The sequence below is a fragment of the Corticium candelabrum genome, chromosome 11, assembly GCF_963422355.1.
Source record: "Corticium candelabrum chromosome 11, ooCorCand1.1, whole genome shotgun sequence".
NCBI lineage: Eukaryota > Metazoa > Porifera > Homoscleromorpha > Homosclerophorida > Plakinidae > Corticium > Corticium candelabrum.
The window spans coordinates 1373077-1395198 of record NC_085095.1 but is presented as its reverse complement, the minus strand read 5'-3'; the positions used below and the strand labels follow the sequence as shown (position 1 = coordinate 1395198).

The window sequence follows — 22122 nt, the reverse complement described above, 5'->3', positions numbered from 1 at the left end:
AAGCTTTCTAGAAAGATAATTTGTCTGAGAATACTTTACAGTTAACTTCGTCATCATGTAAAGCTAGCACGTGAGATAATATATATGCATGCCAAACTCGCGTCGATGACGCACATCGTGCGGGCCTTCTTGCCCACATGGGTTTGGCAAATTTGCTGATGACGCTGTCAGTAGTTGCCGCCAGGCCTCTTGGAATCGACGACCAAACCGTTCACAATCACTTAGATCGCCGTTCTGCAGGTAAGAATTTGACAGATTTTGACAGCTTTAGAGACCAGAATTTTCGCTCAGAGCGTTATGCTGTCCTTTTCAAACTGTTCAGTCTCTTACTAGATAATAGCCATGCTCATGTGTGTATCTACTACGATCATTAAAACGCAGTACTGTATAGATATGCCTAAATCATCTCTAAAGGTAACTGTGTTGTTTTGTTAGGTTACTGTTTCATGTCTAGCCGATTGAGCACTTACACAGGAGACGATCTTGTAGTTCATAAGCAAAGCGATTTCGTTGCAGATTGTGTATGTAATGGGACCGACCCAATTAAGTGGACAGGCAATGCTGCAACTACCGAGCGTACAGATTTCGTCAACTCGCTCACGATTGGCAGATCGAGACTAAAACTACGTAACGCATCGAAGCAAGACGAAGGTCAACTGTGTTGTGTTCAGAGTGGGCATTCGGACTGCCGTCATCTTCTTGTGGTAGACAAACCAGTTGTCACGTTGTCTGGCTTAGGAGAGATAGAATGCAGAAATAGTAGAGACAAAGGCAGCAAGAATGTCTCTATCCAATGTAATATGACTTCAGCCATCCACACAGATTTTCTTCAAGGCTTTATGCAAGTCTTCAAAAACAAGAAGGACACTGTGAGTTACGACAACAGTCCCTCAAATAGCACAAGACAAGATGCATCTGGAAATACTCTCTATACTATGGCTTATGAATTTTCAGAAGAAATGCTCTACGGTGACTCCCTGGATTGTCGATGGACTCGTGAAGACGGCAATGTATTAGAGTCTGAGACCAAATTTGTAATCGAATTTTGTAAGAGTTTGGAGCCACCTACTAGTTTCGATATAAAACTTACTAGTGAAGCCCCAGAAACAAACACAACGATGGACACCATAACAGAAAGGCAAGGTAACAGAGTAACTTTCAGTGTAAATTTTTAGTCACTAAAAGTATTGATATAATTTTAGGCAATAATTGGATTATTATTCTCTGTGTATCGATATCAGTACTAGCAATTGTGCTACTTGCATTTGGTCTAGTCTGTTGCTATCGTTATCAAAGAAGATCACGTAATTCATTCCCGTCTGAAGACATGGAACTTCAATCACCTGAGCCGCAAGCAGGTTTGCAGTTGTTGTTGTAATTTTTGTTGTTACTTCAACCTGTTGTTAGGGTAAAAAATAAACGCACATAAAATTAGATATTTATATTAAAACAAAAATTCGTGGAAAATTTATAAAAAAGGTGGTTACAATATTCTATGGCCTGTATTTGGTTCACACTTTGTAAGGCTAAACTTCTTAGCGTTGTACAAACAAGAGAACGAAGAATGTCTATCGCACTATATGGGATTGCAAACCGTCTCTTGTAAAAATGGACCATTGCAATTGACTGACAGCATGCAGATAAAAGCAACCAAAAGACGATACTAGCGTGACAGTCTGAGAACGAGGCTAGTTACTGCAGACATCTAGATATACATACACACATGTGTTATTTAACTGTATGTATAGCTCGAGTAGTGCGTGCTGCAGTTCCAAGTTATCAAGCCATACAGCTATATATACTCGTCGCTGACGGCTTAACTTTAGAGTGTTCTAGTCTCAGGACGCCTTGTAACTAGCTAGCTGCACAAAAATATGCATACAGTTATTCTTTCTGATACTTGTGTAATGACCAGTCTCTTGACAACGGTGACTTTAGGTTTATCAGATGATGATGAAGGTCTTGAAGGGTCGCCAAACCATGCAACTACAGAGACATCAAGTCACTTGTCACCTTCAGACAGTTCTCCACTAGGCAAGAAAGCTACTTGAACATACATTTCAATTGTCTCTAATTTGATTGGTCAACATTTCTATTGTATTTTAGTAGGAAATTGCCTAAACCCAATTTCTGAGACAGAGACAGGTAGTCGACCTACTAGTGAAATACTCGACGAGACTGAGAATAATGTAAGTCCTAGAAGAAATACATCAATTGACAAAGAATTTCAATCACCTGAGCAACATGAAGGTTTGCAGTATGTTGCAATTTTTGTTGTTATATACACATGGCTTTTCATATGATTTATATATTTGTTTAGTGCAATGCAGACGACAGCGGTCATTTCCAGCAAAGAAAACTGAAATTCGTCGAATTATTGATGACTGTACGTAAACAAATAAACGCGTTTCGTCGCTAATAAATAGATTATTTATGTCACCATGTAGGGCCAACTGACCTCGAGCAAATTAACGAGTTTGTTTGTGGTCAAAATATGTTGGATCTGTCAAGGAGTTTGGGCGATAGCTGGTGGATGCTAGGTCTCCGTCTAGGCCTCACTTATGCATGCCTCGAAAACATAGAATACGATCACCATAAAGATCAAGAGGCTCAAGGATTCCAGATGCTGCTAGAGTGGACAAAACGTCAGGAAGCGACGAAATCTAAGCTGTGCCAAGCTGTGGAGCAGTTAGACACGTAGGAGATGTGCCACGCTTTCTGGACACAAGAGTGAGAATTTGAAGACTCGTAGACAATACACTTTTTCTTTACGGTTGTGATTGTTGCTGTCATCAGTACTAGAATTGGCGATGAAAGTCTGCTGCATGCATCATTGTACTGCATCACTGTATGATTGTATTATGCATTTTTGTACCGTACCTTACCTTACATGTGTAGTCTATTGACCGATCAGACTCAACAACAAGTGTTCTGCAGGCTCACTAGCGCAATTCACGTGAAATATGTGTTCGACTAATGCAATCCCACTTCTGTCACCAGTTTATTCTATTGACCGATCAGACTCCAACAACACGTGTTCTGCAGGCACAATAGCGCAACTTGCACTAAATATGTGTTCGAATAATACAATTTCACTCCTGTCACCATTTTAGTATATTAACCGATCAGACTCCAACAAATCGTGTTCTGCAGGCTTCATAAAGCAACTCACGCTAAATATGTGTTCCAATAATTCAACTTTTGCAATCCTACTCCTGTCACCAGTGTAGTCTATTAACCTATCGGACTCCAACAACACGTGTTTTGTAGGCTCAATAGCGCAACTTACGCTAAATATGTGTTCAACTAATTCAACTCTTACAGTCTTACTCCTGTCACCAGAGTAGTCTATTGACCGACCAGACTTCAACAACTCGTGTTCTGCAGGCTTAATAGGGCAACTCACGTTAAATATGTGTTCATTCCACTCTTACAATCCCACTCCTGTCACTAGAGTAGGCAATTAACCTATCAGACTCCAACAACACGTGTTCTGCAGGCTAGGCTCAATAAGACAACTTACGCTAAATATGTGTTCCACTAATTCAATCACTAACAACTAATTATCATAATTAATATGAACGTTCAGACGTCTTTATTACACATGTATCAGAGTGCGATGCAAATAAATACAATAATATTTAAAATGTCGGTCTATTCTTTATTTACTAACATGTCTTATTGTTACAAAATGTTTGATGTTTTGCTGTTTGTTATAATTAGTTAATTCCAACCGCACGGGAAAAGCGCAGCCTCGAGGTGCCAGACAATACGCTGCAGCACCACGCCTTTCCCACGCGATAGTGATGGCAGACCAGGAAAGAAGCGAAACGATGTGGACTTTTATCATCGAATTGGAAATGACGAGCGACAAAAATTTGCAGTCAACAGAGTTGCAGCTGCCGCCTAATTGGTCAGTCAGCCAGCTGTACCAGGAAGTTGCTAAAATCTTCGGATTGGTGGAAGAGAGCTTTGACTTACTGTGGAATAAAGGGAAAAACGAAGATAAAATAGTAGATAAGTCTGACCCCGAGCTAACGTTGCAAGTGCTTCTCGGACTGAACGAGAACGTTAGGACTGTAAAATTGTTGGCACGACTACTAAGTGACCATGAGGAAACATTGGATAAGCAGCCAGGCGAGGAGTGCCCAGTTGACAAGCACAAGGAACCATTGGAGGACGATAAGGTTGATCCTTGCTTCTTGTAGTAAACCGGGCTTACAACTAGTAGACTTGAATGCGTAGGCGGTACAGGAAGTCGGAGAATGTGAAGAAGATTTGCCTGCGTCCACTAGCACGGCAGCTGCAACTGCAGCTCGTGACCCTCTGGCTGGAGCGACGTCTAGCAGTACAGTATCAAGGGCTAAACCCAGTAAGGTTACTTGAAGTAGCTACAGTCTACAGCAAAATTAATATTAATTAATTATGTTGCAACAGGAAACTAGGAAATTGCAAATTAAATAATAAATGACCAAATTAGTGTTTTGTTAAGTTAGCTGATTATAGTGGAGGATACGATATTTTAGTGGGTGTGGAGAATGTGTGTGTAAATGCTGGATACAGGAGCGACAAAAGGCGAGGAGGCCGTTCTTGTGGGTTAGCTGGATGTGGAAACGACTTCATGTAGGATTTCTTCCCATCAGCCTGTGTCAATACAGTTTCAGGAAATACACTAAAGGCTGGAAGAGTGGATAGAAAATGAATCAGACTAGCAACAAAATCAAGATCACAACTAAGGAGCTTAATTTAATTTAAGAGCAACAAGAGAAGCCGCAAGTCATTACACAATTACAGTATAGCAAAGCCAGTGTGACAAAGAGCCTGCAATTGTTAAGAAAGGGATCTAGACGTATAGGATTGAACTTGTTTAAGTTTTGGTGGAGTTAATATGTGTATACTGGGATATCTACACGTTCTATTCTCTTGGTAAATGCATGGAATATATTGACCAATATTGCTGTCAGCAGTGATTCTGTGAAACAGTACAGAACACAGCATATTCACAATTATTTTTTTAGTCTTGTGTTAGCTACTTTTAATTTTTCTAATGGAATTATTAAATTAGTTGAGTTGTGAGTAAATTCAAAATGATAGTGAGTTTATGGTTTTGATTGTGTAGAATTTGTGGGTTTGGTAAATCAAGGTGCGACGTGTTATCTTAACAGTCTTTTGCAAACTCTGTACATGACACCTGAATTTCGAAATGCACTCTGCAGGTATACTGTACTATTTATATACATGCATGTTGACTTACTACAGTCAGATCTTGCTATTCCAACACCTGATAATTCGACAACACTCACTTAATTTCTGACAAAAGTACACTTGAAACCAATTTACATGAGTCACTGCGTATTTGTTCCAATAATCTGACAGTCGCATTTGTCCGACAGAAACCCATAGGACAGACATGGTTGGAATAACAAGGTCTGACTGTACGTACTACTACTGTATTATGTAATGTGTGGGTGTGTGCAGATTTGAGTTTGTTATTGCACCAGAGAGTGAAGAAATGAGCATTCCCTTCCAGTTGAAACAACTATTCTATCAATTGCAGGTAATTCCCACTCAGTTAAGCTGCTAACCTGATATCTGCAATACAAGCTATACTGACTGTTGTCTTATAATTGATTTACATGTAATAAAATTTTTACATTGGTAGTTAAGTGATAAAATTTTTTATTGTGGTTATTGAGTTTGCTGCAATTAAGGCATGTGGATGTTGGTTCTAGAATTCCGGAAGGTCTGTTAGCACTGTTGGAGTGACAAAGAGCTTTGGATGGGACAGTTCTAAGGCATTTGAACAAGACGACGTGCATCAGTTGTATCAAGTCATGTTTGATGCTTTGGAACAAGAGTTGGTGAAAACAAACAAGGAGGATCTTATCAGCCGGCTTTATGAAGGGAAGAGGAAAGACTATGTGACATGTTGGCAATGCGGATTGGAGAGTGCAAACGAGGAAAGTTTTCATGATATTCTATTAGGGATCAAACCATTTGGATCAATTACAGCATTTAGAAGTGTGGTTAGTAAGATTACTCTTGTTCATCAAAAATTGTATTATTTTTTAATTTTAATAATATGGCAAACTTTTGCTAAAGGGTTTTCATTAATCATCATCTCTCTTTGAGAACACACACATTCTTTGAAAGTTTGGGTTGGAGTATTCTATATCGCTGCTGGTTTGTCGACTTGCTAGTCGACATGTCTATATGACTGCTTGTAGCTACATTTTATTGATTCTAACTTGTCACTTATTTGTTGAGTTTTATGTTTTTTACTGTACTGACTCATATAATGCAGTGAGACCAATTTACCAACTAGTCTTTTTCTTGCTGTATAGGAAGAGTCCATGGATTCATTTGTGCGTTCTCAGACTTTAGATGGCGACAATCAGGTACGGAATAATGTATTTATTTAGATATGTAGTACAGTATTGTCGTTATTTATTGATTGAATGACTTTGGTGATTGTTTGGCAGTACTACTGTGACAACTGCCAAAGGAAATGTCGTGCGGAAAAGGTGATGCTGAAATACAACTGAAGAATTGTTGTCATTGACTCAACTTTTGTGCTTGTTGTTTGCTTCAGGGACTTAAGTTTACGTCGTTTCCTTATCTTCTAACTTTGTTGTTGAAGCGTTTTGACTTTGACTATTGGACAATGAAGCGAGTCAAAGTTACTGACAGGTACCGATCAAATAAAGTCATTGCAATATTAGATGTAGATTATTTTATGAAATTCAGTGAGCTAATGCAGATATGTTATTAAAGGCAATCGATAGACACTATATTTAAAACCAAAATATATTAGCTTTGACTGCATGGTGCACAGATAGTAGAGAATTAGGAGACGATTAATTAAGTAAACGCTCTGTCTGTGTAGACTTGTTGTCACGTTGCCATTTGGCACATGTGGCTGCAGACTATTGAACGTTAGAAAAGAAACAAAGCCTTTGAAGCAATTGCAGACGTTGTTAACTGTATGACATTTATCTTAAAATTTGTACTAATCAGAGTCTGAGAGACCTGTTGTTTGTTGGATGCTGTTTTTGTTATATGACGTATCATGTGTTACGGTGTATGTATGACTAGTTTGGATATGGAATTCACTACACTGTATACCTACTCTTATTTGTTATGTGCAACTAATTGTACATAGCAGATTCTATGTACTAGCATAGTTTTGTCTTTAGGATGACTTTTCCAGTTCAACTGAATCTAAACAAATATATTGACTCAGAATGTTCTGGACAACAGTTGAATGGAGGTGCAGGTGCAGTTTTAATTTGATCTAAATATCTTAACTGGTGTGCTACATGTCTTTTTCTAATAGAAGATGAAGGTGATGATACAACAGATACATCTAGTCATATGCCGGAAGCTTCTGCTAGCTCTTCAAACAATTCTCAAGTATGTTTCTTTCAGCTTGACACTTAGTACTAATTACTAAATGCTCAGTGACATGAGATGCTGCAACCATCTATATGCGTTCAAGTAACTAAATATGTTTTATGTATATTGTTTGTGTGTTAGGGTCCATATGTGTATGAACTATTTTCAATTTTGGTTCATACAGGTTCAGCTTATTCTGGTCACTATTATGCATATATCAGGTACTAATTAAGTGACTCTCATTGGATACTCGTCTGATTTCTGTATGGTTGTTTTATTTCTTGTAGGTCATTTTCTGATAATCAGTGGTACTGTTTCAATGATCAGACGGTTTCCAAGGTTTGTATTTATAATTTCTATTTTTCATAGTCATTAGGAATTGGTGTTTAGGTAAGAGTTTGCTTTTACTCAAGATTTACTTTCTAATAAATGATTACTACCTAACAACACAGTCAGAATTTGATGTACTGTGTTGTGGTATGTTCTTTCAACTTTGTAGGTGAGAGAGGAAGATATTAGATCAACATTTGGCGAACAGTCTGCATGGTACACCAGCTCCAAGCCAACTGCATACATGCTTATGTATAGACAGACATGTCAAGAGCGAAATGAAGGTCAGTACTAGAATATGAGTTTATGTCCTATGAAAGGATGTTATTTAGTTGTGCCTGAGGATTTGGACTTTAATTGAGTGTGGGGGATTAAGTTGTGATGCCAAACGATTTTGTACTGTTTATAAAATTTATGCGTAGGTTGCCAAGTCATATTGTGCGATGTCCTTTTGATGTGTTTTGTGTGGCACATTGTTGTACTGTGTGTATGAGGGGCTACTCACACTCTTGTATAGCATATTCTATGTTTTATCTGGCTTAAGCTTGAGACTGTTCAACATGTACAACGTTCTGTTCTTATTTCATTGTTGATGTCTTTGGATGATGCTTTGCAATTTAGATATATAAATAGGATTCGTGAGTAGGTGTAGACACTGTTTGTATTGTTTTTGTCATGTCAACCTAACACACTTAAAAATGATTATGTGGTACATCGTAAAATATTTGTTTTAAATTCAGGAGTTTAAGGTAGTAATGGTTATTTATTTATTCAGACTTTTTACCATCAAGGAAGTATTCAGAAGGTGATATGAAAGAAGAGAAAGAAGCTAAAAATGAGCAAGAACAGGACCATAAAGAACCCAAAAATGAGCAAGAACAGGACCACGTGAAGTGCAAGGTCTTGGACTTCTTACGCTGTCTGTGCTTTGGTTAGCAAGACAGTTTCTTTTTGTGGTCGTTACTAATTAAGTTGGTATGCTACCAGTCAGTTCACACAAAAACAAAAACAAACACAGCTGCCTGATATAGAGTCACCTACATGCAGTTCCAGTAACAAGAATCGTTATAGGAATCAATGTTACTCGATGCTTTTGTGCTGAAATTGGGAAAAATGCTAGACATGCAACAAATTTGGTTTCTTGTTTGGAGAAGGCAACTGTTTATTGTCTCACTTGCTGTATTAGTTAGTGATTTCAAGGTTTGCGGCATGCCCATCTCATGAAGTAATGCTAATTTGTGTACATTTTATTAGCAAAAGATAAGACTGTTGTACACAATACCGGTAGTGTATCCTTTTTATCAACCATGGTTGGAAACTGAGACCCGTGTCCTGCCGAGGATTTTCAGAGTGGTGGTCGGGTATCTGCTGCATTAAGGGGCGTGGTTTATTTCTGACAAGAAAGAGCCAAACAGAATATCGATATCACCACTGTTGATGGTCTATAATCTGAAAGAGCAGACTAAGAAAGCTGCAACTTCTGTCAACAGTCGGACAACTATGTTGCCCAGTCTCACATTTATACTATGGCAAGGCTAGATGTCTGCCATCCATTGGAGCAAGTAAACCACTAGCTAACGTATATAGTGGTGGTTGGAACATGTGGAGTGATGGTTGGTGTTTGATGAATGATGGTTTGGCCCGACCACCTCCGACCATCGTTGGCAGAACCCTGTGAGACCATTACTAAATTTGCTTTGTATTGTCACAGTGGCAGCTGAGATACTTTCATGTGATTATGCAAACTGTAGTATATTGTTGCATGATAACGCTGACAAGTTGCAACTGTACACTACAAACTCAAAATTGTTGTTGTATGTTTGCATCATGACACTCAGTGTAGTAAATCTGATATATAGTTTATTGTTAGCAAGCAAGAATAAGTCACAATTTCTTGTATTTCTCTAATATGCTTTGAAGTTATATAAATAAGTTTTTGGAGACTGTAACAGGTGAATAAGACTTGAATAAGATTATTGTCAAGTATCGAAGACTCTTAGAAATGGAAAGTAGTATGGTGCTTTTTATGCTGTAAGCATGTGAGTGATGCATATACTTAATTGAAATAGACTCATTAATGTGTCTAAAATTGTGCAGTTAATTAAGCAACAGTTAGCTAGCTTTCTGTCATGATTCCCTTTCTAATAAATGATCTACCTAACGACACAGTCAGAATTTGATGTATTGTGGTATGTCATTTGTCATTTTAATTTGTAGGTGACAGAAGAAGATATTGAATCAACATTTGGAGAACAGACACGGTATGGGTATACCAGCCTCAACCCTACTGCATACATGCTTATGTACAGACAGAAGTGTAAAGAACGAAATGAAGGTCAGTACTAGAATATGACTTTATGTTGTACGAAATGACACTAATTGGGTGTGCATTGGAGTGTTGGACTAGTTTAGTGTAGGAAATTAGGTTGTGATGCCATAGTGTTTTGTGCTGTTTATAGATTTTTGTGTGCAGGTTGTCAAGTCGCTGTCTGTGCTATTGTACAGTATCTTCTTTATGTGATTTGTGGGGATAATGTTGTAGTATGAGGAGATGCTTTATGCAGTTTGTATAGCGTATATTCTCTTGTTGCTTGCTTGACTTTTCAAACTTGTGCAATGTTCTAGTCTTATTTCATTACTGCATGATGCCTTTGGATGATACTTTAACAATTGCAATTTAGATGTAGGATCTCCGACATATAGGTGTATACTTTTGTCACATCAAACTAAACAATGATGCAGTGCAGCTCAAGCTAGGCATTTGTAACTTTAGGGGTTTGAAGTAGTTACTATTGTAATCTTCAGCATTTGCCTTTAGGGATATTTTGGTTTCCCTGACAGTTTGAGATATTCTGTGTTCTCTCTTTTATTCAGACTTTTTGCAACCAACAAGCCATTCAGAAGATGGTACGACAGAAGACAAAGAACATGAAAATGAGCAAGAACATGGCCATTGGAAGCACAAGGTTTTGGACTTCTTATGCTGTCTGTACCGTGGTTAGAAAGACAGTTTCTTTGTGTGCTAAGTTGATCAGTTAGCACTCAGTTCAGTGGTGTTGCATGCACACACGCACACACACACACACACACACACACACACACACACACACACACACACACACACACACACACACACATACACACACACACACACACACCAAGACACAAACTATTGTTCAATTGTTTCTGTAGAATCATTATTCCTAACGACCTCAAGTTGGTAGTGCATGGGTGCAGATACTCTTTGTAAAGTGACCACACAACCTCTGTAAACAATTTAGCTAACAGTGGATACCGTCAGTGTACACAGTTTAGATCAAATAGAGTCACACAATAAGCTACAGAGTTAGTATTTTATGTTAAGTTTGTGATGATACGTTGTAGGATGTTGCGGTTGTGCCCAGTTCTGCAGTGAAAGCTGAAGCTGCCGAAAAAGGTGAGATTTAATTAACTGTATGTTGGGTGACTGAGTGAATACAATTTAGGTCATGAAAATTTATACCTGTTTGCATGTTGTAATGTTTACCAGATAATATTGTAATCTGTTTTTTGTGTGATGGAAACTTATCACATTTTGTTGTAGAGTGAATTTGAGCTTGGTCGTGTTCGGCCATAGTTTAGTCAGTGTGTGAGTTTGTAGAGCATTTAATCAACGAGTAGTGCAAGGAATTATCAATAGATTGGCTATATGAGATACATTATGCTGTGGCCCCAAGTTGTTGAAGATACGGGTTACAGTTCCAAGTGTACATATGGTATCCTTTTGGTGTTATTCACACAATAATTGTGTGAGTTTATTATACCAGATTTATACCATGGTCACGTGACGTGCAACCAGTCACGAGCTCGTGTTGAGGTGGTGTATGACGTATTGCATGGAAAGTGTGCAATAAGTTACTTTCAGTTATTATTTACTCTCACTTGTACCTTACATCACGTGACCATGATATAAATAACTTATCATATGATTAGCGTGCTATATGGCTTTATCAGCACGTGGAGTCGTTTAGTGCCTTGGATGATAACGTCGCCCTTGTGCTGATAGCCATATAACACGCTAGTCATCTAGTAACCTATATCTAGACATTGTAACAAGTATATGTGTGTACTAGCTGTTACAACATACTGCATAGTAAGACATGAAGATTATACACAAGTTGCTGATTCACATATTTCTGAGACTTTGTTGTTTGCTTACAGTCTGGAACTGGAAGGGAATGCTTGCTGCATTAATTTGTAGTTCTGCCACTGATTTACTGTAGAACGAGAAATTTTGGCGACGGTGTTATTTTGGCAATTGGCGATTTAAGAGTGAATCGCCAAAATAGAAAGCGTCAATATTATTTTAGTTTAGTTTCATTGCGCATGCGCACAGCTAAATGACAAAAATGGTGCTGTGCATACTTTCAGCGCAAAGACTTTGAACGGCCTGCTCTTCTTACAGTCTCCACATGTGCTTCATGCTCGCTGTTGCAAGCAGAAGTGGAGCGAGCCAACGACTTCGTAAGTCGTGCTATGTCTGAAAGGTGTACTGTGAGAAAGCTCGTACAAACTACGAGTACACAGCAGAAGTAAAAGCTCAGATTGGCAAGTACGCTGCGGAAAACAGGCCCACTGAAAGACACAAGGTACCTACCTCTAACCTTCCTTGAGGAATCAAAGAAGTGCCTGTTTCCAGAGACTATGAATTGAATAGTAAGTACCTTTTCGTTTCAAGAATAGTGCACAAGTTGCGGATATTACTCTTGGGACGTGCCCCACAACTGTGCTTCCGTGCATCACTGCTGCAGTGTATCGATCCTTGTCATTGGTCGTCTCTCTCTTACGCATTAGCTCTTCACCAACAGTTGGGCTCCAAATGTCACGGTAAACGTGATGGCCTCGAATGCAGCTTGGAACTTCCTATGTCTGCAATGACGCCATGTTCCCAGTTGTACAGTATTCGTTTTGTAATATAATGTAATGTCCGTTAGACAGAGAGGAATACGCGTACATGTGGACTCAAGTACACCCAAAACACAACTGTTATTGCTAACTGAAATAGACACTACAAGTACAGTGTATACCACACTCTAATTGACTCCACCCATTACCACAATACACTACATCACCCCCTCCTTAGCTAAGACCGTGTCTCTACATCTATACGTGCACTACAAGTCCAAACTGTCTGGAGGTTTCCTAACACGTGGCGGATTCCTACGTGGCATCGACAAACTTGTAAGTGCTGGAACACTAGCTTCAGCCTCCTGAGGAAACCCTTGGGGTTGCTCTAACTCCCTGTCCTGATTAGTAGTGGATGGATGTGCAGCTTCTGTGCCTGAACTGACAACTGGCTCCTGGACTGGAGGTAGACTCTGAGTTGAAGGCTCTGGAATGGAAATCAATACCTCCATTACCATATCAGTAGGTATCCTAGCCTTCAACTGATCAATGTGTTGTTTCCAGAGATAGTTCTCTACTTGAACTTGGTAGGTTACTGGACCTAATACAGAGTCGATAATGCCCTCTGTCCATTTGCTTGATCGAGACCTGTAGTCTTGAGCCCAGACAAGATCTCCTGGTTGAAACTGTCTGACTGCGCGTGCAATTGCAGGTTCTTCCAACTGCTTGCCCTGCTTCTCTTGCACTGACTCCTCGACGTCTGGTTTCAATAAGAACAGCCTTGTCCTTAGCTGTCGACCCAGGAACAACTCGCTGGGAGAGAGCCCAGTAGTCGCATGAGGTGAGGATCTGTAGTGTAACAGGAACGTACAGAGTTTCTGTGACAGAGTTCCTGATTCCTTTTCCATCGATCTGAGTTTGCTCTTGAAAGTCTGCACAGCTCTCTCAACCTGGCCATTACTAGCCGGATGGTAGGTAGCAGACTTGATGTGCTTAATACCATTGATTTTTACAAACTGGCTAAATTCTTCTGACACAAACTATGGCCCATTGTCCGAGACCAATTGAGTCGGTAGACCATATGAAGCAAACAATCCTCTAAGTACCTCAATAGTATTTGTCGTTGTTGTTGACTTCATTTCAATAATTTCTACCCATTTGGAATGTGCATCGACCATCAAAAAGAACATACGACCCATGAACGGACCTGCAAAATCTACATGAACACGCTGCATTGGCTTGACTGGCCAAACCCATGGATGAACAATGCACTGTGGTGGAGATTTACCTTCCCGCTGACAAGAATGACACGACTTCGCTAATGTCTCGATATCTGAGTCAATCTTTGGCCAACATACATTTAACCGAGTAATCGACTTCATCTTCACAATTCCAAGGTGACCTGAATGTAATTCACTCAAAATCTGCTGACGGAGTGCTTGGGGCACTACGACTCTCCACCCCCACATCAGACAACCACACTCCACAGACAGTTCCTTTTTCTTGCAGAAATAAGGATAAAAAGGGTCTGAGCGATCCATACTGCTAGTCCACCCCTCATTTGCATAGTAGATAACTTTGGCTAACGTTGGGTCCTTATGAACATGAGCAGCCAACTCCTTTGCTGTAATTGGCAATGTCTCTATCTGACAGAAGTTAAACAAGCTGGCTTCCGTATTGCTTGTAACTTCTGGGCCACTAACACCAGAAACTAAAGGTAAACGAGAAAGAGCATCTGCATTGCCATGGTCTTGAGTCCTCTGAAACTCAATATTATACCGGTATCCTGACAAAATGATAGCCCAACGCTGAAGACGTGTTGCAGCAATGGGTGGAATACCCTGCTTTGCTCCAAAAATAGCGACCAGAGGCTTGTGGTCAGTGACCAAGGTGAAGTACCGGCCATATAAAATCTGATGAAATTTCTTCACCCCGTAGACTATGGCTAACCCTTCCTTCTCAATCTGTGAATAATTGTTCTCAGATTTAGAAAGTGATCATGATGCATACGCAACAGGCCTCTCTGACCCATCCGGACAAACATGAGCAATTACAGCACCAATTCCCATGGAAGAGGCATCGCAAGACAAGCGGAGTGGCATGGAAGGATCATAATGAGTAAGTACTTCTGCTGAAACTAACCGCTGCTTCAAACATCGGAATGCGGACTCACATGCTGATGACCACCTCCAAACAGCTGACTTCTGCAACAGACAATTTAGAGGATTGCAAATCGATGCGAGATTGGAAATGAATCTTCCGTAATAATTCACTAAACCCAAAAATGAGCGTAACTCTCCTGTGTTGGTAGGTGTGGGAGCCTTTAGCACCGCTTCTACCTTTTCCTTGGCTGTTCCAATCCCCGCTGCAGAAATCTGATATCCTAAATATTGCACAGAATCCTGCATAAACTTGCATTTGGTTTCCTTTAGTCGGAAACCCGACTGTTGCAGTCTCTGTAAAACTGCCTGTAGATTCTACAAGTGATCCTGATCAGACTCTTCTGTGACTAAAATATCATCGAGATAACAGCACACACCAGGGATACCATCCAGAATTCGCTCCATGACATGTAGAAAAATGGCTGATGCACTGGCTACACCAAAAGGTAACCTGGCGTATTGATAGAGACCCTTGTGAGTGCTAATAGTCAAGTATTTCCTGGAACTGGGATCCACTTTCAGCTGCTGGTATGCATTTGCCAAATCCAACTTACTGAATTTTTGGCCTCCTGCTAGTGTACTGAACAAATCTTCAGGTGTGGGCAAGGGAAACTGCTCAACTTTGAGGACTGTGTTTATAGTGACCTTGTAATCACTACAAATACGTATTGACCAATCTGCCTTAGGAACGGGGACAATGGCTTAGGAGATGCCCATTCACTAGTCAACACTTGTTCCAAAATTCCCATACTCACCAATTTGTCCAGCTCCTGTCCAGTTGTAGGTCTCAATGAGTAGGGCACAGCTCTAGGCTTGAAAAACTTTGGCGCAGCATCTGGATCCACATCCAATTTGGCTTCATAATTACATAAGGTTCCAATTCCTGGCTGGAACAAATCATTATACTGAGACAACAGCTGGCTGATCCGTTGTGGTTGCGCCATATGACAGACACGCGGCCAATCTAATTTGATCCTTGATAACCAATTTCTGCCCATCAACGTGGGACCATTACCATCATGACAAGTAACGGTAAGACAAGATCCTGGCCATTGTGTTGAACTGATACGTTTCACTCTTCCAATACTGGTACTTTTTCACCAGTGACAGTCTTCAACACCGCTGACATAGCCTTCAATGGCCTGCTTTTCAATAAGGACATCCAAACTTTCTTGGATGTAATAGAGACTGTTGATCCAGTATCTATTTCCATCCCCATGTGGGTGCCATCTATCAATGGAGTTACCATCCATCTGGCCCCGCCCAATGGCTTGAGGGTATAAATCTCATACTCTTCTGAATCAGACACTTCCACATGATGCGCTTTGGCCTTCCCTATTGCAGATGAAGCCCTAGATGGTGCTTTCCGAAAACCCCCATCTCCCTTGGCATTTGCGCTCAACCTGCACACAGTTGCAATGTGACCACGCTTATGACACGTGTTACATACCTACTCACGATGATAGCATCTATCTGGCGTGTGTCCTGCTCTTCCACATCTGTAACATGGTTTCTGGGGCTTTGTAAACTTCCTCTTCTCGGCAACAGCTTGTACCGGTGCAACACTCGCGCTTGAGAACAATCCGGTAGCTTGACGTAACGTCTCTGACTGTTTCTCCGCGGCGTCCATGCCTTGAGCAATCTTGATTGCGTCCTTGAGTGTCAACTCAACTTGTGACAACAGCTTACGCTGAATGGACGAACTGCGTATGCCTGCCACGAACCTGTCTGTCTCACAGAACGTCCTCCAACTGCGGCCCTTCAAATTGACAGTGCTTCGTCAGTTTACGGAGCTGAGCAATGTAATCAGAGATGGATTCCGATGGTTGCTGATTCCGCTGCTGAAATTTGAGTTGTTTGGCAATAAGCACTGGCTTCGGTGAGAAATGGTCCGCAAGCAACTTTGTGAGTTGTGCGTATGACTTCTCGGCTGGCTTCGCCGGGGCGGCTAGATCTCATAAAATTCCATACGTTTTGGGACCACTAATGGTCAAGAAGATCGCCTCCTTCCGGATGTCAGAGCCACCTTCCACTTCGACGCCTGTAACGCCATTTGCTACAAAATACTGCGTAAGACGTTCCTCATACACTGGCCAATGCTGCTGGTGAGGCTCAAATTCCTCCACTTTACCCACTCCCCATGGTAGAGGGGCTGCTCCAGCATTTACCGCCATCCTCGTCTCCAATGTAATATAATGTAGTGTCCTTTAGACAGAGAGGAATACGTATGGCACGCGGAACATGACTTTATTAGGTTAGTCACATATATAGGGTGTGAAACACATATATAGGGTATAAAACACATATATAGGGTGTAAAACACATTTAGTTACCGGCACATGGCCCTTACCCAATGAGCGCTCTCGTAGACGGTGCAATAATATCTGTATTCGGCCAAGTGCCTGCATTGTTTAGTTATTGCACACATACCGGAGTTATTGCACACATACTGTAGTTATTGCACACATACTGTAGTTATTGCCCGCTCTCACAATTATATAATTATAGCATGCTTGCCATGGTACTGTCCCTGATACTGAAACCTTACACTAGATCTTACACTAACCACAACATCACAACAACTTACTTATGAACTACATGGTCAGCTACTCGAACGCTCATTGGGTAGGGCCACGTGCCAGTAACTAAGTCGGTTATCACCCTTGTTCCAGAGCAATATCATATTTATTGTCCTCACCGTTTATCGCACTTGCCTACGGCTCGTGCAATAAACGGTGCTTAGGCAATAAATATGATATTGCTCTGGAACGCGGGCAATAACCTATACATATAGGGTGTAAAACGCATATATATGGTGTAAAACGCATATATAGGGTGTAAAACACACACACACACACACACACACACACACACACACACACACACACACACACACACACACACACACACACACACACACACACACACACACACACACACACACCTAAAAATCCTAAATGTCAGGAGCTGCCTCTCAGAGGTCACACCCCCAGCTGTTAAGCTGGGGCCTGTGCACTACTCAGGGAACTCTGGGCCTGCGCTAGCAAACTCCTGGAGCCGGGCCAGGCACTCGCAGGAGCACCGACTTGTGAAGCCAACTGTGGTGTGAGCAACTGAAGTCTCACCAGGACCCCAGTGGCTGATGTCACGTCACAGCCGATGGCCGCTTAGGACCCCAGTCAATGACCAGGTACTCATTTATACTCCTGAGTCGAGAGAAGCAGATGTGTGTTAGTTTCTTGCTTAAGGAAATTATGCCATAGCTCGCCATCACTGTGACTTAAACTTGCGACCCTTTAAGGTCCCGGATGTAAACACTCCATAAGATGACTCTCTAACCAACTGAGCTATCACACCACACCACACACACACACACACACACACACACACACACACACACACACACACACACACACACACACACCCACACACACACACACACACACATAGGGTGTAAAACACACACACATATATATAGGGTGTAAAACAAATATATATAGGGTGTAAAACGCATATATATATATATATATATATATATATATATATATATATAGGGTGTAAAACGCATATATATATATATATATATATATATATATATATATATATATATGGTGTAAAACACACACACACACACACACACACACACACACACACACACACACACACACACACACACACACACATAGGGTGTAACACACACACACACACACACACACACACACACACACACACACACACACACACACACACACACACACACACACACACACACACACACACACACACACACACACACACACATATATGGTGTAAAACGCATCTAGAGGGTGTAAAACACGCATATATATATAGGCTGTAAAACACACACATATAGAGTGTAAAACACACACATTTATAGGGTGTAAACTATGGCACACGGAAAGTGGACTCAAGTACACCCAAAACACAACTGTTATTGCTAACTGAAATACACACTACAAGTACAGTGTATACCACACTCTAATTGACTCCACCCATTACCACAATACACTACAGTTTTCACGTGTACTAGCCCCACAACGCCAGACACACATCACATGTAGAAGATGAAGTGATGTCATGCATTCACCGACTTGGCGAATCGACAAAATATAACTCGTCAAAATTTAAATATAGTCAGTTTGGAAGATTTTGCCAAATTTTTTCGTTGCCAAAATTTCTCGTTTTACGGTTCGTCTGGTGCTTGTGGTTGAGATATTAGTGACTTGAGATGCTTTTGCTCTGCTCATTTGAAAACAGCCAGTATACACTTAGAAGCACAACGATAACTACTCAATTAAGTTATATCTAGTTGCTAATAAGTATGATCAAAAGTTATCCTGTATAGTTGTGATAGGAAAAACTCTCATTTTTCTATTATGTTTCTGCCTTCTGTATATCTCTGTATATGCGTCTCTGTCTTCATGTAGTTCACGAAGGAAGTGATTTAACAAGAGATGCTTGTCTGTACGATCAAACTCATCCTCTAGAGGCACCAGTTAGGATTGAATTCTTTGCCTTTCTTTGCAAACACACTGTGGGAAGGCAGAATTGGAGGTTATTTGCAGAACATCTCCATCTCTCTCAGAAGGACATTGAAAACATTGCTAGTGAGAGTATGGAACCCACTGATGGTGTCGTAGAAGAGAGGTTACGTGTGTGGTTGCAGAATTTGCATGCCAAAACGTCCATCTCTGATTTACTTGTAGCCACGTGTTGTGCTGGTTGGGGAGACTGGATTGAACTTATTGCACAGTACGTGAGCTGATGTCATGTATACGGGTGTCGACTTGACTGCTTAGTAGATGCTGTGTGTCAACTTGATGGATTTTCTAAATAAAGTCATTTGTATACTCTTACTACAATTAATTGCTTAGTTGTGGGTGCAGCTCTCACACTTAATTAATTAATTAATTAATTGGTTTAGCAGTTGTACGTGCTGATAGGATTGAACTAAATGCATATTACGGCTGATGTTTGTGTGTGTGTGTGTGTGTGTGTGTGTGTGTGTTTGGGTGTTTGTTTGTTGTAACCACCAATTACAAACATTAAGCTTGAGTCAGTAAGAGCAAAGAATCAACACTGGCAATAGCCAGAAGTGAGAAAATGTTATGACATGTCAAGAGATTTCAATTAATTTGTGACATGCACGGTTTCAAATCTTTCTACATCTCAAATCTGTGTGTGTGTGTGTGTGTGTCTGTCTGTCTGTCTGTCTGTCTGTCTGTCTGTCTGTCAAATACATATATTTTTCAAATCCAAAGAAATTTCCATCAAGAGCTTAAAAATGTCAATACATATATTTTCAAAGAACAACACTATTACATTTTAGTCTGGCCCAAACGGCCAACGCCATAATTTAACTACGTGCGAATGAACTGTCAACTGTAAAGATCTTAGAATGTCGTAGCCTTGCTAACTTTCTGCTAATGACGCTAGCATTACATCTTTGCAAAGCTACCGACATGCATCTACGCCAGAATGTCTTAAAATCACGACTGTTCTTTCTTCCGTCTTCAGTCTGTCTGTCTGTCCAATAATGACTTTGTTGTTTGCAAGGACTGATTTGTATTTAAAAATCCTAGCATATGTACAAGTACAATCTGTATGAGAATAAAGTATCTTTCTGTCTGCCTGCCTGCCTGCCTGCCTGCCTGCCTGCCTGCCTGCCTGCCTGCCTGCCTGTCAATTTCATTTATCGAAACTCAAACTCTACATTACATTTCTAACACTAAATACAAGCAATCTACTGAGTTCAGCTTTAGTTTAATGCAAACTACTTTGATAGTCTCTATTGTGTATGTTCTCATCTACTTCTCCAGGGAAGACACGAGTCATCTTGTGGAGGATGACTTTAGCATTATATCGTTGTAATATTATTGAGAATTTTTCCTCCAAAAACCTCTAAAGTCAGCTTCATTTGTATAGCCTTCAATGTCTCTTGATCTTCTGGCTAGTTTGTTTAAATATTTGGTAGCTTCTGATCCCCAAGTTCCAAAATGTTCAAATACCAGAGGAGTGAAATTGAGGCCTGCCTGTCTGTCTGTCTGTCTGTCTGTCCGTTTGTCTGTCTGTCTGTCAGCAAATCCAGAAGCCAATTTTAAATGCTTCCATGTTCATGTCGTATTGGACAAAAAGATTTTCTACAATTCTGTAAAGATGCAATGCCAAAGTTATCCTTAGAAAACTTTCAAAACTGTCACCTAATCATGGTGATTTAGATAGATTATTTGATTTTGACATTCAAAGTCAAGTCCATTAGTTAATGACTTTGTTGTTTGCAAGGACTGATTTGTATTTTAAAAAATCCTAGCGTATGTACAAGTAGAATCTGTACGAGAATAAATTATCTGTCTGTCGTCTGTCTGTCTGTCTGTCTGGCTGGCTGGCTGGCTGGCTGGCTGGCTGGCTGGCTGGCTGTCAATCTGTCAGTCTGTCTGTCTGTCTGTGTTTGTTGTGACCACCAATTCCAAATACCAAATTAATATGCTTTGTACGGGCATCAAGCTTTAGTCAGTAAGAGCAAAGAATCGACACTGACAATGAATGCAGCCAAAGGTGAGAAGATGTTGTGACATGTCAAGAGATTCCAATTAATTTGACACGGTTTCAAATCTTCCTACACATCTGTAATGCCATCTCAAATATTGAACTTACTGTTTACAATCTAGTGCTATCTAAACAATCGGGGTAGTAAAATATTGGCCTTTGATGCCTGCCATTTCTCTAATTAGTTAATTAATTAACAATTTAATTAATTAACTTAATTAATTAATGTATATTTGCAGGCCAAGATCTGAAAGCTTTCTAGCACATGCATTGACAAAGAGACGACGTCGACGTCTTTTACAAAATAAACATGCAGGGCTGGTGTATACTGTCAACTCTTGTTTACGAACTACTTTTATCTGAACCAATCCAAAAGTTGCTCTAGATTTTCTTGTAAAAGGTTAGCCCAACTTGCTACACATGTACAGTTTAAAATAGAGACTAAACTACATTTATTAATTAACGAAATTTTATTTTTAAAAGTTAGTAACAAAGTTCTTTATCTACTTCATAATAATCATTAATTAATTTTTTACATATTCTATATTTATACTACTCTCATAAATTGCAAAAAAATTGTTTTAATTAATTAGAACGTCTAGACTCTAGTGCCATTCGTTTGAGAGATTGAAATTACGCTATTTAAATATAAGTGCCTATCATTTTTTAAACTAATTAAGTGTTTAGTTTATAAATTGCAAAAAACGTGAACTTCTTTGGTTTGAGTCATCCCTCTTTGCTTAGCTAATCGACTCGCTTCGCTCGTTCAACGCTGTTCGCGGTG

At 40.1% G+C, this 22122-nt stretch overlaps 2 protein-coding genes across 4 annotated transcripts; both read left to right on the top strand.

Moving 5' to 3' along the window:
• The first annotated feature begins 534 nt into the window (after window positions 1-534).
• On the top strand, window positions 535-2943 carry LOC134187002 (uncharacterized). The gene is made up of 6 exons (XM_062655112.1): window positions 535-1143; window positions 1203-1358; window positions 1939-2034; window positions 2107-2250; window positions 2321-2386; window positions 2448-2943. Exons 1-6 carry the CDS (start codon window positions 801-803, stop codon window positions 2699-2701), a joined length of 1059 nt encoding a protein of 352 aa, XP_062511096.1. The 5' UTR covers window positions 535-800; the 3' UTR covers window positions 2702-2943.
• An 888-nt stretch (window positions 2944-3831) lies between these two features.
• Window positions 3832-19639, top strand: LOC134186662 (ubiquitin carboxyl-terminal hydrolase 47-like). Of its 3 annotated transcripts, none has more exons than XM_062654674.1 (18): window positions 3832-4187; window positions 4246-4372; window positions 5120-5216; window positions 5479-5557; window positions 5733-6026; window positions 6345-6398; window positions 6483-6524; window positions 6593-6690; window positions 7197-7276; window positions 7340-7413; window positions 7537-7616; window positions 7683-7734; window positions 7895-8009; window positions 8501-8625; window positions 9943-10060; window positions 10600-10691; window positions 11110-11161; window positions 19220-19639. In XM_062654674.1, exons 1-18 carry the CDS (start codon window positions 3834-3836, stop codon window positions 19555-19557), a joined length of 2271 nt encoding a protein of 756 aa, XP_062510658.1. In that variant the 5' UTR covers window positions 3832-3833; the 3' UTR covers window positions 19558-19639. The 3 variants fall into 3 exon arrangements, with proteins under 3 accessions (XP_062510658.1, XP_062510657.1, XP_062510659.1); XM_062654673.1 differs by having other exon boundaries at window positions 7337-7413; XM_062654675.1 differs by lacking the exons at window positions 3832-4187; window positions 4246-4372; window positions 5120-5216 and adding an exon at window positions 5369-5427 and having other exon boundaries at window positions 7337-7413.
• Window positions 19640-22122: the final 2483 nt, after the last annotated feature.